General features: G+C 44.7%; 1 protein-coding gene and 1 long non-coding RNA gene across 10 annotated transcripts in view; one reads left to right on the top strand and one right to left on the bottom strand.

Moving 5' to 3' along the window:
• The window catches only part of LOC140426148 (uncharacterized), a 165,656-nt gene that overhangs the window by 26,688 nt on the left and 123,495 nt on the right, over nucleotides 1-15,473 (top strand). The gene's annotated exons all lie outside the window — the stretch shown is intronic.
• Nucleotides 1-15,473, bottom strand: part of tlcd4a (TLC domain containing 4a) — a 99,582-nt gene that overhangs the window by 6,612 nt on the left and 77,497 nt on the right. For all 9 annotated transcript variants that reach the window (XM_072510561.1, XM_072510553.1, XM_072510554.1 and 6 more), the window contains one exon: nucleotides 4,410-4,483. In XM_072510561.1, the coding sequence (XP_072366662.1) occupies nucleotides 4,410-4,483 (74 nt within the window). The remainder of the gene's footprint in view (nucleotides 1-4,409; nucleotides 4,484-15,473) is intronic.

The following is a 15,473-nucleotide window of genomic DNA, read 5'->3' as shown; positions in this document are numbered from 1 at the left end:
ACTGCGGAACCTATTGCTTGAACAAATATACAATAATTGATTTCATTAAAAAGTTATTTTTCTATCACTTTCCCATTCATCGCCTTCCTACTTTCCAGTAAGCATTCGCCATTCTCTGCTGTGGTCCTTGTGGCAATGGCACTTCCACAATGGTGTTAGGCAGGGAATTCCAAGATAACTGACCGACCGGCAGGACAGACCCAGCACAGGTGGCAGCAAAGTGGAATACAGTCCGGAGGGGGTTTCCCTCGAAGTCCTCAACATCAACTCCAGATCCCATGAAGTCATGGTTTCAGGTTAAACCATGAGCAAGGAAACCTTCTGCTGATTACCACATAGCGTCCCCCGTCAGCTGATGAATCAGTACTCCTCCATGTTGAACACGACTTGGAGGAAGCACTGAAGGTGGCAAGGGCACAGAATGCACTCTGGGTGGGGGAATTCAATATCCTTCGCCAAGAGTGGCTCAGTAGCACCACCTGTGGCCGAGCCCTAAAGGACATAGCTGTTGGTCTGGGTCTGCGACAAGTGGCCAGGGAACCAACAAGAGGGCAAAACATTCTAGACTTCATCCTGACCAACCTGTCTGTCACAGATGCATTTGTCCGTGACAGTATCAGTAGCAGAGACCACCACACAGTCCCTATGGAGACAAAGTTCCGTTTTCACATTGAGGATATCCAGCATCGTGTTGTGTGGCATTACCACTGTGCTAAATGGGATAGACGTCAAACAGATCGAGCAACTCAAGAATGGGCATCCATGAGGCGGTAAGCCATCAGCAGCGTACTCAAGTCACAATCTGTAACCTCGTGGCCCGGCATATCCCCCACTCTACTATTTGCACCAAGCCAGGGGATCAACTTGGTTCAATGAAGAGTGCAGGAGGGCATGCCAGGAGCAGCACCAGGCATAGCCAAAAATGAGACCTGGTGAGGCAACAACACAGGACTACCTGCATGCCAAACAACATAAGCAATAAGTGAAAGACCAAACTAAGTGATCCCGCAACCAATGGACCAGATCGAAGCTCTGCCGTTCTGCCACATCCAGCCACGAATAGTGGTGGACAATTCAAAGAACTCAATGGAGGAGGTGGCTCCACAAATATCCCCATCCACAGATGGAGGAGCACGGCACATCGGTGCAAAAGAAAGGCTGAAGCATTCATAATAATCTTCAGCCTGAAGTGCCAAGTGGATCATCCCTCTCGGCCTCCTCCGGAGGTCCCCAGCATCATAGATGTCAGTCTTCTGCCAATTCGAATCACCCCACGTGATATCAAGAAACGGCTGAAGGCCCTGGATACTGCAAAGGCCTGACAATATTCTGGCAATAGTACTGAAGACCTGTGCTCCAGAACTAGCCAAGCTTTTACAGTACAGCTACAGCACTGGCATTTGTCCAGGTATGTCCTGTACACAAGAAACAGGACAAATCCAACCTTGCCAATTACCGCCCTATCAGTCCACTCTCAATCATCAGCAAAATGATGGAAGGGATCATCAATAATGCTATCAAGTGGCACTTACTCAACAATAACCTGCTCAAGGACGCTCAGTTTGGGTTCCATCAGGATCACTCAGCTCCTGACCTCATTACAGCCTTGGTTCAAACATGGACAATAGAGCAGAACTCCAGAGGTGAGGTGAGACTGGCTGCCTGTGACATCAAGGCAGCATTTGACCGAGTATGGCATCAAGGAGCCCTAGCTAAACTGGAGTCAATGGGAATCAGGGGGAAAGCTCTCCGCTGGTTGGCGTCATACCTAGCACAAAGGAAGATGGTTGTGGTCATTGGAGGTCAGTCATCTCAGTCTCAGGACATCAATCCAGAGTTCCTCAGGGTAGTGTCCTAGGCTCACCAATCTTTAGCTGCTTCATCAGTGACCTTCCTTCCAACATAATGTCAGATGTGGGGATGGTTGCTGATGACTGCACAATGTTCAACATCATTTGCGACTCTTCAGACACTGAAGTAGTCCATGTCCAAATGCAGCAAGACCTGCACAACATCCAGGCTTGGGTTGACAAGTGGAAAGTAACATTCGAGCCACACAAGTGCCAGGCAATGATCATCTCCAATAAGAGAGCATCAGGCATTACAATGACTGAACCCCCTACTATCAGTAGCAAGGGCACCAAGGAATCAGACGGTTTTCTCCTAGATAGTAACAAGCTTCCAGAGTGCTATTGCAGGTAAACAATTCAGGCAAGTGATAAGTATTCCATCACATTCCTGACGAGTCTCACAGATGGTGAAGAGGCTTTGAAGGATCAGGAAATGAGTCACTCATCACAAATTAGCCAACCAGTGCCCTGACCTCGTAGCTATGGCATTGATATGGTAGTACAATTTTGCTTTTGGTCAAACCAGACGTTGGGATGTTGATTGTGGGTGACTCAGCAATAGTTGTGCCCATGAAAGTCACTCCTCGACACCTATGTGGTGCAAATATTGTCAATTAACTTGTCATCCCAAGATGTGATGCCATCCAGATCCCAGCAGGTTTCACTGAGAATATTGTGAACATTGTGGAATCATCTGTGAACAGCCTCAGTCCCGACCAATGATCCCTGCCAGCTGCGTGTGATGCGACACAGCAACCTAGAAGATAGAAGACAGGCTATCCATGTTAAGATGCACAAAGAAAAATTTAGAATGTACCATACTTTCAAAGGAACAGGCTATGAGCTACAAAGAAAATCTTGAGGGGACATTGCTCCTGAACACATAACGGATGGAAGGTCATTGATTAAACAGCTGAATATAGTTGGCAAGACACTATCGTGAGGAACTAGTTCTGCAAGTTTCAGAACCTCAACGAAAGGGGTCTGATCATTCACTCACTATTTATTACAGATAGAAACAGTTTGTAGCATTCATATGTGTTAAATTTGTAATAGGATGATCACTGTGCACTCTACTCTCCTCCAGTCTTTCCTCTGACTCATACACCAAAAAGCAGAAGAATGTAAACTGGAAAGCTGGAGGCGGGCTGGTCGTCATTTGGAACGAAGCAAAGGCAGGACTTGGCAAAGCCAATGCACAAGTATTTAGTGGGTCAGTAGGTGTTTGACAGCTGAACATGGTGCACTTAAGGGACATTACTATTGGATTGCACCCTGGCCAGGTGCTTGTATGGACAATCAACTACAGCACACAACCTGCAAGATCTTTGCAACAACTGGCAGAAAGCAGAAAGAGAGAAATAGAGGGTGCAGGAGAAAAAAAACCACAGGACCACAAGTAGTATTACCTGAAGAATGCATCAGGTCGCAGTGAGTCAAAATATGTGTTAGCATAAATCCAGTTTTAGTTTTAAATTTTACCCCAATGGCAAACTGGCCAGCTTTGAAACAATGTCAGCCCAGATTTTGCTGGAGTAGGGCATCTCACAGGGTGCCCCATTAGTCAAAACCTTTTTACTCTCAGCCTTAGCTCAAATTCTTTTGCTCAAGTTGCTGCACAGGGCTAAAGAGCTGGCTTTTAAAGCAGACCAAGGCAAGCCAGCAGCACGGTTCAATTCCCGTACCAGCCTCCCCGAACAGGGGCCGGAATGTGGCGACTAGGGGCTTTTCACAATAACTTCATTTGAAGCCTACTTGTGACAATAAGCGATTTTCATTTCATTAGAAGTGTGAGCTGATAATGGCATGTCAAGAGCAATGGGAATCTGGACCTTAATGAATGACAGGACCAACAGCGCGACTTAACCAATGAAATTTAAGGATTTAAAAATGAAGAGGGGAAAACAATGTAGAAGAAATAGTGTGAATTAGTCAAATCAGATAGAGAGGGAATGAGAGAATGGATTAAGAGGAAAGAAAGAAAAACACCAATGAATGCGAGAAAAAAAGATTTTGAACAAAAAAAAAAAAAATTTAAAAAAATCAAACAACATACTGTCAATAGGGATGAGTGTCTAATTCAAATGGTTCCTTTTCTGGTCTTAAGGAGTTTGATTTATATTGCAAGATGATTAATCACCTCATTAAAATATACTTGCACTGTTACGTAGCAGCCCAAATCTTGTAGGGCAAGTTAAATTGGCAATTAATCTGAAAATGCCAAAAAATAAATCTTGAAACATAAGGGGTATGCCTCTCGTCACCCCCTGCCCCACCAGGGCTAATGGCGAAGCAGCAAAAATCATCCAGCAACTAGTGGTGGTTCTCTCTTCTTTAGCATGAACCTCTGGAATGACTTACACACTGATAATGTGCCCACGTGAAATGCAGGATTATTTTGGGAGTAAAATATGAGCCTTCTTGTTTTAAAGAAGGACTGCATCCGATTTCAAAACCAAGTGAAGAAGCAAATAAGAGAGTTATTCCTTTGGCACCTTCAAAATATTATAGATTACAGATAACATCTGTCGATTTGTTCATTAATACTAATATACCTACCGCTGGTTAACAAAAGGAGTTGAAAATTCTGCAACCAGACGAAAGTTAGCAAAATATGGCAGCATTCCATGGCCCTAAAAGAGCAAGTTAAAAATTCAAAGTTTATCTATTATCGATATCAAATAAATCTCTCCGAAAAAACACAAGTCAAATGGTAGCCCGGAGCATCAGTTGTGTTGGAAAAAAAAAACTATAAAATTGATCAAGAAAAACAAATCAAATACCTTGGTCAATTATTTGCCACCAGTAATTGACAGTAATAACCATGCTTTGGAGGCATAAACAGAATAAAATGTAAATGTTATGGATGTTATGGTGTGCCACATATCCATATCTGCATGTCTAAAGGTTCATTCTTAGGATAAACAGCATTATTAATACACATTTAATCATAGAGTTTGAATATTTGTATCAAATACCAACCAGAACAGAGCTGAAAAATAGATGCACATTTAAATTCATTGCATAAACACACTTAGCTCCCTGGTTATTCCATCCAGCCATACTGAAATAGCATGTTGACCAATGTCCTTAAGAAGACCTGTTTATTTTCAGGATAATGAATGCCAGAATTTACAGTGAAGAATGGGACTCCATTCCTTTTCTTTCATTTTTGACCGTAAACCTTTTAAGAACTGTTGAATCAAAGAGAATATTTGTATCAAATACCAACCAGAACATAGCTGAAAAATAGATGCACGTTTAAAATCATTGTATAAACACACTTCGCTCCCTGGCTATTCCATCCAGCCATATTGAAATAGCGTGATTCCAAAAATGGTCATGTCCTTTCCATCTTCAAACCCCTTCTTCTGCACCTCAAGATCATGTCCTTATTTTTAAAAAAAACTCAACAGTACCCAATTAATTTTTTCCAATTAAGGGGCAATTTAGCGTGGCCAATCCAACTACCCTGCACATCTTTGGATTGTAGGGGCGAAACCCACGCAAACACGGGGAGAATGTGCAAACTCCACACGGACAGTGGCCCAGGGCCAGGATCGAATCGGGGACCTCAGCGCCGTGAGGGAGCAGTGCTAACCACTGCACCACCATGCAGCCCTTGGATCATGTCCTGATCAAGCAACAGGTGACACCAGGCATTTACCAATACCAGTCTGACTAGTTGCAAAAATGATGAGTAACAGCATTGACAAACCCTCAATAATACTTCCAAAGATCACAGGTTCACCACTGTGACAGCTATTTGCACTGACTCGAAAAACTAAGAGAGTGATTTATCTGCTTTTCTTTTCGGTAAACAGCTGTGGTCATTATTTGAAAGTTCTCCATGCACAGATCTGCAGAGAATGGCGGTTGTGCCTTCAGATTTTATTTAAAGAAATTCTCTGCCCATCTCTGACTGCCAGGGTGTCTGGGGAAGATAGCCAATTTTGTCCAATAATTGTGGAATGCAGTATTCTAATTCACAAATTAATGATTCTGGGGTTAGACTGCCAATGAAAGTAACTGGATCCTATTGTGTTCATACAATACTTGAGTTTTTTCAAATTTAAAATATTTATATACTTACTAGATTAAATTATTTAAATTAGGGCAAATGGGGAAGCAGATAAAGGTTAATACTACACTGACAGGAAATAAGCCTTGCCCCTCAGTAATTTCCGAATCCAACGTCATTTCTTTGTATTTTGTGTTTGACTCCTGCCAGGAAAGTGCAGGATGTTGGCTACTCCTGCGACAAATGTCCTGACAATTCTGTGCCTCGCTGCATCTCAAGCTTAATGTTGTCTGTGTGCGTTTCAGGTCTGTAATCAACACTCTGATTTTGAGAGCTTTTAGAAATGACAACCCGAGCAAACCACCTCTTCTGTGAATTGAGCGATAAAACAAATTAACGTTTTGTAGCATAGTAAGAAGTCTTACATCACCAGGTTAAAGTCCAACCGCTTTGTTTCGAATCACTAGCTTTCGGAGCACTGCTCCTTCCTCAGGTGAATGAAGAGGTGGGTTCCAGAAACATTTATATAGACAAAGTCAAAGATGCAAGACAATACTTTGAATGCGAGTCTTTGCAGGTAATAAAGTCTTTACAAGCCCAAACGGAGCAACTGGAGAGAGGGATAATTACAGGTTAAAGAGGTGTGAATTGTCTCAAGCCAGGAAAGTTGGTAGGATTTTGCAAGGCCAGGCCAGATGGTTGGGGGGGGGGGGGGGGGGGGGGGAATATAATGCGACATGAATCCAAGGTCCCGGTTGAGGCCGTACTCATGTGTGCGGAACCTGGCTATAAGTTTCTGCTCGGCAATTCTGCATTGTCGCGCATCCTGAAGGCCGCCTTGGAGAAAGCTTGGAGAAGGCCGCCTTGGAGAAACTGCTCAAGTGTTCCCCGACTGGAAGGGAACATTCCTGCCTGGCGATTGTCGCGCGCTGTCCATTCATCCGTTGTCACAGATTCTGCATGGTCTCGCCAATGTACCACGCTTCGGGACATCCTTTCCTTCAGCGTATGAGGTAGACAACGGTGGCCGAGTCGCACTAGTATGTACCACGTTCCTGGTGGGTGGTGTTCTTGTGTCTAATGGTGGTACCCATGTCGATGATCTGGCATGTCTTGCAGAGATTGCCATGGCAGGGTTGTGTGGTGTTGTGGTCGTTGTTCTGAAGGCTGGGTAGTTTGCTGCACACTATGGTTTGTTTGAGGTTGCGCGGTTGTTTGAAGGCAACTACTGGGGGTGTGGGGATGACCATGGCAACATGTTCGTCTTCATCGATGACGTGTTGAAGGCTGCAAGGAAGATGTCGTAGTTTCTCCGCACCGGGGAAGTGCTGGACGACGAAGGGTATTCTGTCGGTTGTGTCCCGTGTTTGTCTTCAGAGGAGGTTGGTGCGTTTTGTTACTGTGGCGCGTTGGAACTGTCGATCGATGAGTCGAGTGCCATATCCCGTTCGTACAAGGGCATCTTTCAGAGTCTGTGGATGTCCGTTACGCTCCTCGTCAGAGTAGATCCTGTGTGTACGGAGAGCTTGTCCATAGGGGATGGCTTCTTTAATGTGAAAGCTGGAGAAGTGGAGCATCGTGAAGTTATCTGTGGGCTTGCGGTAAAGCGAAGTGCTGAGGTGACCTCCCTTGATGGAGCTGAGTGTGTCCAAGAATGCAACCGATTCTGGAGAGTAGTCCATGGTGGGTCTGATGGTGGCATGGAACTTATTGATGTCATCATGTAGTCGTTTCAGTGATTCTTCACCGTGGGTCCAAAGGAAAAAAATGTCATCAATGTATCTGGTGTATGTCGGTTGAAGGTCCTGTGCGGTGTGGAGGTCATGTTCAAACTTGTGCATGAAGATGTTGGCATATTGAGGTGCGAATTTGGTCCCCATGGCTGTTCCGGGTGTCTGGATGAAGAACTTGTTGTCGAAGGTGAAGACGTTGTGATCCAGAATGAAGCGGATGAGTTGCAGGATTGCGTCTGGAGATTGGCAGTTGTCAGTGTTGAGTACTGAACTATACACAGGATCTGCTCAGACGAGGAGGTGCGTTACGGACATCTACAGACTCTGAAAGATGCCCTTGTACTAACGGGATATGGTGCTCGACTCATCGATCGACAGTTCCAATGCGCCACAGCAAAATACCGCACCAACCTCCTCAGAAGACAAACACGGGACATATCCGACTTGAGTACCCTTCATCGTCCAGCACTTCCCCGGAGCGGAGAAACTACAACATCTTCTTCGCAGCCTTCAATATGTCATCGATGAAGACGAACATCTTGCCAAGGTCGTCCCCACACCCCCACTACTTGCCTTCAAACAACCACGTAACCTCAAACCATTGTTTGCAGCAAACTACCCAGCCTTCAGAACAGCCACCATGACACCACACAACCCTTCCACGGCAATCTCTGCATGACGTGCCAGATCATCGACATGGGTACCACCATTACACGTGAGAACACCACCCACCAGGTACGTGGTACATACTCGTGCACACTCGACCAACGTTGTCTACCTCATGCGCTGCAGGAAAGGATGTCCCGAAGCGTGGTACATTGGCGAGACCACGTAGAAGCTGTTACAATGATGAACGGACATCGCGTGACAATCGCCAGGCAGGAATGTTCCCTTCAAGTCAGGGAACACTTCAGCAGTCAAGGGCATTCAGCCTTTGATCTTCGGGTAAGCGTTCCCCAAGGCGGCCTTCAGGATGCGCGACAATGCAGAATCGCTGAGCAGAAACATATAGCCAAGTTGGCACACGAGTACGGCCTCAACCAGGACCTTGGATTCATGTCGCATTCCATTCACCCCCCCACCATCTGACCTGGGCTTGGGAAATCCTACCGACTGTCCAATTCACACCTCTTTAACCTGTGATTATCCCTCTCTCCAGTTGCTCAGTTTGGACTTGTAAAGACTTAATTACCTGCAAAGACTCACATTCAAAATATCGTCTTGCATCTTTGACTGTGTCTATATAAATGTTTCTGGAACCTACCTCTTCATTCACCCGAGGAAGGAGCAGTACTCCAAAAGCTAGTGATTGAAAACAAACCTGTTGGACTTTAACCTGGTGTTGTAAGACTTCTTACTGTGCCCACCGCAGTCCAACGCCGGCATCTCCACATCATGGTTTTGTAGCATGACAGACATGGTAACAGCCTCCCCGAACAGGCGCCAGAATGTGGCGACTAGGGGCTTTTCACAGTAACTTCATTTGAAGCCTACTTGTGACAATAAGCGATTTTCATTTTTCATTTCATTTCATGGCATGTAACTTCTTGATCCTGTTCAAAATATGGAATGCGGTTTCATCTTTAACCTTTATTTCAAAAATAGGTGGCTTGTTATAGAATATACAGTGCAGAAGGAGACCTTTCAGCCCATCGGGTCTGTACCGACCCACTTAAGCCCTCACTTCCACCCTATCCCCATAACCCAATAACCCCCTCTTACGTTTTGGTCACTAAGGGCAATTTATCATGGCCAATCCACCTAACCTGCACGTCTTTGGACTGTGAAAGGAAACCGGAGGACCCGGAGGAAACACACGCAGACACTGGGAGGACGCGCAGACTCCGCACAGACAGTAACCCAGCAGGGAATCGAACCTGGGACCCTTTTGAAATTCACTGAATTAGATGCAGCAACGACTAATGTGCTGCAATTGGGTTCAGTGTCCCTTGTTTGGGTTGAGAAGATTGGAAATTCAGCTGCTCTCCACCAACCAGAGACCTCTGCTGGAAAACATTGATCCAATGTCAAATTGACAGAAGGGAACAAGACACTTGACACTATTGTGCTCTTGACCATTAGGCAGGAAGAGAATCATATTCTTTATTTCTAGCAATTCCAAGAATCAGTCGTTTGGTCCAGGAGGGATGATCAAGCAGAAATTTCTGATCCAACCATTCCATCGGACCAGATACGGTCATGATAGGCCCATCATGTCTATTATGGCTTTTTTTGCCAAAAATCCTGTTGACCTGCTTGAAAATATACAAATACATGAATTAGGAGTAAGTCATTAAGCTCCTTGAACCTGCTCTGCTATTCAAGACGATTGTGGCCTCAACATTACTATCCTGCCTGCCCAGATACCCTTGTTAGTCAAGAATCTATCTCGGTCTTAAACAAATGCAATGACCATGCTGGTACCACATTCTGGGAAAGAAAGTTCCAGAGGTTCCAGATCCTCAGAGAAAAAGCTCTCTTAATCTCAGTCTTAAATGGGAGATTCCTTATTTTTAAATTAGCATCCCCTAGTTCTGGTCTCTCCCACAAGGGGAAACATTCCCTCTGTCAAGCCCGTTGAGGTTCTAATAAGCTTCAATCCAATCATCTCTCATTCTTGGATAAGCCCAATCTGTCCAACCTTTCCTCATCCCAGAAAGCAGTTGAGTGAATCTTCTCTGACCTGCTTCTATTATGTCCTTCCTTAAACGCTCTCTCCTGAACGGTCCTGTGCTTTGAATATATATCTGCATTTTCTTGACACAGTATTGTACAAAACCTACATTAAAGAAATGCCTCTATTTAGAAGACCAAATATACTGTTTGCTATATGGTTTCCTATAGGACATAGAAAAATACAGCACAGAACAGTCCCTTCGGCCCACGATGTTGTGCCGAACCTTTGTCCCAGATTAAGCATAGATTATCATAGAATTTACAGGGCAGAAGGAGGCCATTCAGCCCATCGAGTCTGCACCGGCTCTTGGAAAGAGCGCCCTACCCAAGGTCAACACCTCCACCCTGTCCTCATAACCCAATAACCCCACCCAACACTAAGGGCAATTTTGGACACGAAGGGCAATTTATCATGGCCAATCCACCTAACCTGCACATCTTTGGACTGTGGGAGGAAACCGGAGCACCCGGAGGAAACCCACGCAAACACGGGGAGGATGTGCAGACTCCGCACAGACAGTGACCCAAGCCGGGAATCGAACCTGGGACCCTGGAGCTGTGAAGCAATTGTGCTATCCACAATGCTACCGTGCTGCCCTTAAGAACAAATTAATCTACACTATATCATTCTACCGTAATCCATGTACCTATCCAATAGCTGCTTGAAGGTCCCTAATGTTTCTGACTCAACTACTTCCATAGGCAGTGCATTCCATGCCCCCACTACTCTCTAGGTAGCGAAGGCTACAACATCTGCCTCCGCACCCGTTTCCAACCCTGGCTGGTGTTTGGACATTTCTTTGAGCACTTTCCCATTTCTTGTTTTGCCTCTCAAAATGCAGAAACACTTCTCCACACTCTATCCACCTGCTACTATTTGCTGCCCATTCCTTCCCGAGCTCTTTTACAATCGTCTTTGATGTTGCCAAACCCCAGTCTTGCATGTAATCAGCAGATTGTGCTTTCAAAAAACAAATGGGTTCAGCAATGAACTCCATGGTGAACCACTTTGAACTCTTATTAGAGCAACACTTACCCTACTGGCAAACAATCTTGTTCTTGTATGGAACTTTTGGGGATCATTTGGCTAAGCAACCTTCAACTTTGCTATGAAAACAATTCTTCACTACGGTGCCATGGTGAACTTCATCATTGGTAATTTAAAGTCAACCGGAATTTCTGCCATCTGAAAAATTTGCTTTGAGAGGAAAGTATTAAATTCACCTTGGATGCAACAACTAACACACACCAATAAATTTTAGTCCTGCCACTTATAATTGTCTCTTAACAGATCCAAGTGTAATATAACTGCCAAGTTGTGATTGAAAAATAATAGATTTGCTCTCACAGTCTGAGTTTAGGGTACATAGAACATAGAACATTACAGCACAGTACAGGCCCTTCGGCCCTCGATGTTGCGCCGACCTGTGAAACCACTCTAAAGCCCATCTACACTATTCCCTTATCGTCCATATGTCTATCCAATGACCATTTGAATGTCCTCAGTGTTGGCAAGTCCACTACTGTTGCAGGCAGGGCATTCCACGCCCTTACTACTCTCTGAATAAAGAACCTACCTCTGACATCTGTCTTATATCTATCTCCCCTCAATTTAAAGGTATGTCCCCTCGTGCTAGACATCAATATCCGAGGAAAAAGGCTCTCACTGTCCACCCTATCAAATCCTCTGATCATCTTGTATGCCTCAATTAAGTCACCTCTTAACCGTCTTCTCTCTAACAAAAACAGCCTCAAGTCCCTCAGCCTTTCCTCATAAGATCTTCCCTCCATACCAGGCAACATTCTGGTAAATCTCCTCTGCACCCTTTCCAATGCTTCCACATCTTCCTATAATGCGACGACCAGAATTGCACGCAATACTCCAAATGTGGTCGCACCAGAGTGTTGTATAGCTGCAACATGACCTCATAGCTCCTAAACTCAATCCCTCTACCAATAAAAGCTAACACACCGTACACCTTCTTAACAACCCTCTCAACCTGGGTGGCAACTTTCAGGGATCTATGTACATGGACACCGAGATCTCTCTGCTCATCCACACTGCCAAGAATCTTACCATTAGCCCAGTACTCAGTCTTCCTGTTATTCCTTCCAAAATGAATCACCTCACACTTTTCTGCATTAAACTCCATTTGCCACCTCTCAGCCCAGCGCTGCAGCTTATCTATGTCCCTCTGTAACTTGTAACATCCTTCCGCACTGTCCACAACTCCACCATCTTTAGTGTCATCTGCATATTTACTCACCCATCCTTCTACGCCCTCCTCCAGGTCATTTATAAAAATGACAAACAGCAGTGGCCCCAAAACAGATCCTTGTGGTACACCACTAGTAACTGGACTCCAGTCTGAACATTTCCCATCAACCACCACCCTTTGTCTTCTTCCAGCTAGCCAATTTCTGATCCAAACTGCTAAATCACCCTGAATCCCATGCCTCCGTATTTTCTGCAGTAGCCTACCATGGGGAACCTTATCAAACGCTTTACTGAAATCCATTTACACCACATCAACTGCTTTACCCTCATCCACCTGTTTGGTCACCTTCTCAAAGAACTCAATGTTTGTGAGGCACGACCTACCCTTCACAAAACCGTGTTGACCATCTCTAATCAAATTATTCCTTTCTAGATGATTATACATCCTATCTCTTATAAACCTTTCCAAGATTTTTCCCACAACAGAAGTAAGGCTCACTGGTCTATAGTTATCGGGGTTATCTCTTTTCCCCTTCGTGAACAAGGGGACAACATTTGCTATCCTCCAGTCTTCTGGCACTATTCCTGTAGACAAAGATGACTTAAAGATCAAGGCCAAAGGCTCAGCAATCTCCTCCCTAGCTTCCCAGAGAATCCTAGGATAAATCCCATCCGGCCCAGGGGACTTACCTATTTTCACACTTTCCAGAATTGCTAACACCTCCTCCTTATGAACCTCAAGCCCTTCTAGTCTAGTAGTCTGAATCTCAGTATTCTCCTCAACAATGTTGTCTTTTTCCTGTGTGAATACTGATGAAAAATATTCATCAGAATCCTAGGATAAATCCCATCCGGCCCAGGTGACTTATCTATTTTCACACTTATGGCATTCTGGGCCTGCATAGGAGCATTTGATCCAACAGAAACATAGAAAATAGGAGGAGACCATTCGGCCCTTCAAGCCTGCTCTGCCATTCATTATGATCATGGCTGATCATCCAATTCAATAACCTGATCCCACCTTCCCCTATATTCTTCGCTTCCCTTCGCCCCAAGTGTTATATATCGAACTGTTTCATGAAAACATACAATGTTACGGCCTCAACTACTTCCTGTGGTAACAAATTCACAGGCTCACCACCCTCTGGGTGAAGAAATTTCTCCTCATCTCTGTCCTAAATGATATATCCCGTATCCTCAGTGTGTGACCCTTAGTTCCTCACCATCAGGAAAATCCTTTGGGCATCTACTCTGTCTCGTCCTGTTAGAATTTTATAGGTTTCTACGCGATACCCCCCTCATTCTTCTGATCTCCAGTGAATACAATCCTAACCGGTTTAATCTCTCCCACCCCTCAGTCCTGCCATCTCAGGAATCAGTCTGGTAAACCTTTTCTGCACTCCCTCAAGAGCAAGAACATCCTTCCTCAGATAAGGAGACCAAAACTGCACAAAATAGTCCAGGTGTGGCCTCACCGAGGCCCTGTATAATTGCAGCAAGACATCCCTGCTCATGTACTTGAATCCTCTCGCTGTGAAGGCTAACATACCATTTGCCTTCTTTACTGCCTGCTTCACCTGCACGCTTACCTTCAGAAACTGGTGTACGAGGACACCCAGGTCTTGTTCCACATTCCCCTCTCTCAATCTTTAACCTCACATTTATCCAAATTATACTGCATCTGACAAAGGGGCTGGTTTAGCACAGGGCTAAATCACTGGCTTTGAAAGCAGGCCAGCAGCACGGTTCAATTCCTGTACCAGCCTCCCCGAACAGGTGCCGGAATGTGGGGACTAGGGGCTTTTCACAGTAACGTCATATGAAGCCTATTTGTGACAATAAGCAATTTTCATTTAATTTGTTTGCCCACTCACTCAACTTGTCTAAATCACGCTGAAGGATCACTGCATCCTCTTCACAGTTCACCCTCCCACCCAGCTTTGTGTCATATGCAAATATGAAGATATTACGTTTAGTTTCCTCATCTAAATAATTAATATATATAGTGACTAGATGGGGTCCCAGCACTGATCCCTGCGGTCCCCCACTAGGCATTGCCTGCCATTTGGAAAAAGACCTGTTTCTGCCTGCTCTTTATTTCCTGTCTGCCAATCAGTTTACTTTCCATCTTAATACACTATCCCTAATCCGATGCACTTCAATTTTACACGCTAATCTCTTATGGGGGAAACTTTGTCAAAAGCCTTCTGAAAGTCCAAATAAACCACATCAACTCTACTAGTTACATCCTTGAAGAATTCCAGTAGATTTGTCAAGCATGATTTCCCTTTCATAATCCATGCCAACTCTGTCCGATCCTGCCACTGTTTTCCAGGTGCTCTGCTATAAAATATTTGACAATGGGTTCCAGAATTTTTCCCCTCTACTACCGACGTCAGGTTTACTGGTCTATACTTCCGTTTTCTCTCTATCTCTCTTTTTAAATAGTGGGGCTACATTAGCTACCCTCTAATCTGTAGGAGCTGTTCCAGAGTCTATAAAATCTTGGACGACCACCAATGAATGCATCTACTACTTCTAGGGCCACTTCCTTAAATACTCTGTGTTGCAGATTATCAATAAGAAGTCTTACAACACCAGATTAAAATCCAACAGGTTTGTTTCGAATCACTAGCTTTCGGAGCACTGCTCCTTCCTCAGGTGAATGAAGAGGTAGGTTCCAGAAAAATATATATATAGACAAAGTCAAAGATGCATGATGATGCTTTGAATGCGAGCATTTGCAGGTAATTAAGGCTTTACAGATCCAGAGAGAGGGGTAGTCCCAGGTTAAAGAGGTGTGAATTGTCTCAAGCCAGGACAGTTGGTAGAATTTCGCAAGCCCAGGCCAGATGGTGGGGGATGAATGTAAAGCTGCATGTATCACTCACCTGATGAAGGAGCTACGCTCCGAAAGCTCGTAATTCCGAATAAACCTGTTGTGCTTTAACCTGGTGTTGTAAGACTTCTTACCG

This window comes from Scyliorhinus torazame, chromosome 7, assembly GCF_047496885.1.
Source record: "Scyliorhinus torazame isolate Kashiwa2021f chromosome 7, sScyTor2.1, whole genome shotgun sequence".
Lineage (NCBI taxonomy): Eukaryota > Metazoa > Chordata > Chondrichthyes > Carcharhiniformes > Scyliorhinidae > Scyliorhinus > Scyliorhinus torazame.
Note: the sequence above shows the minus strand (reverse complement) of the source record. Positions and strands in the feature narration are given on the sequence as shown.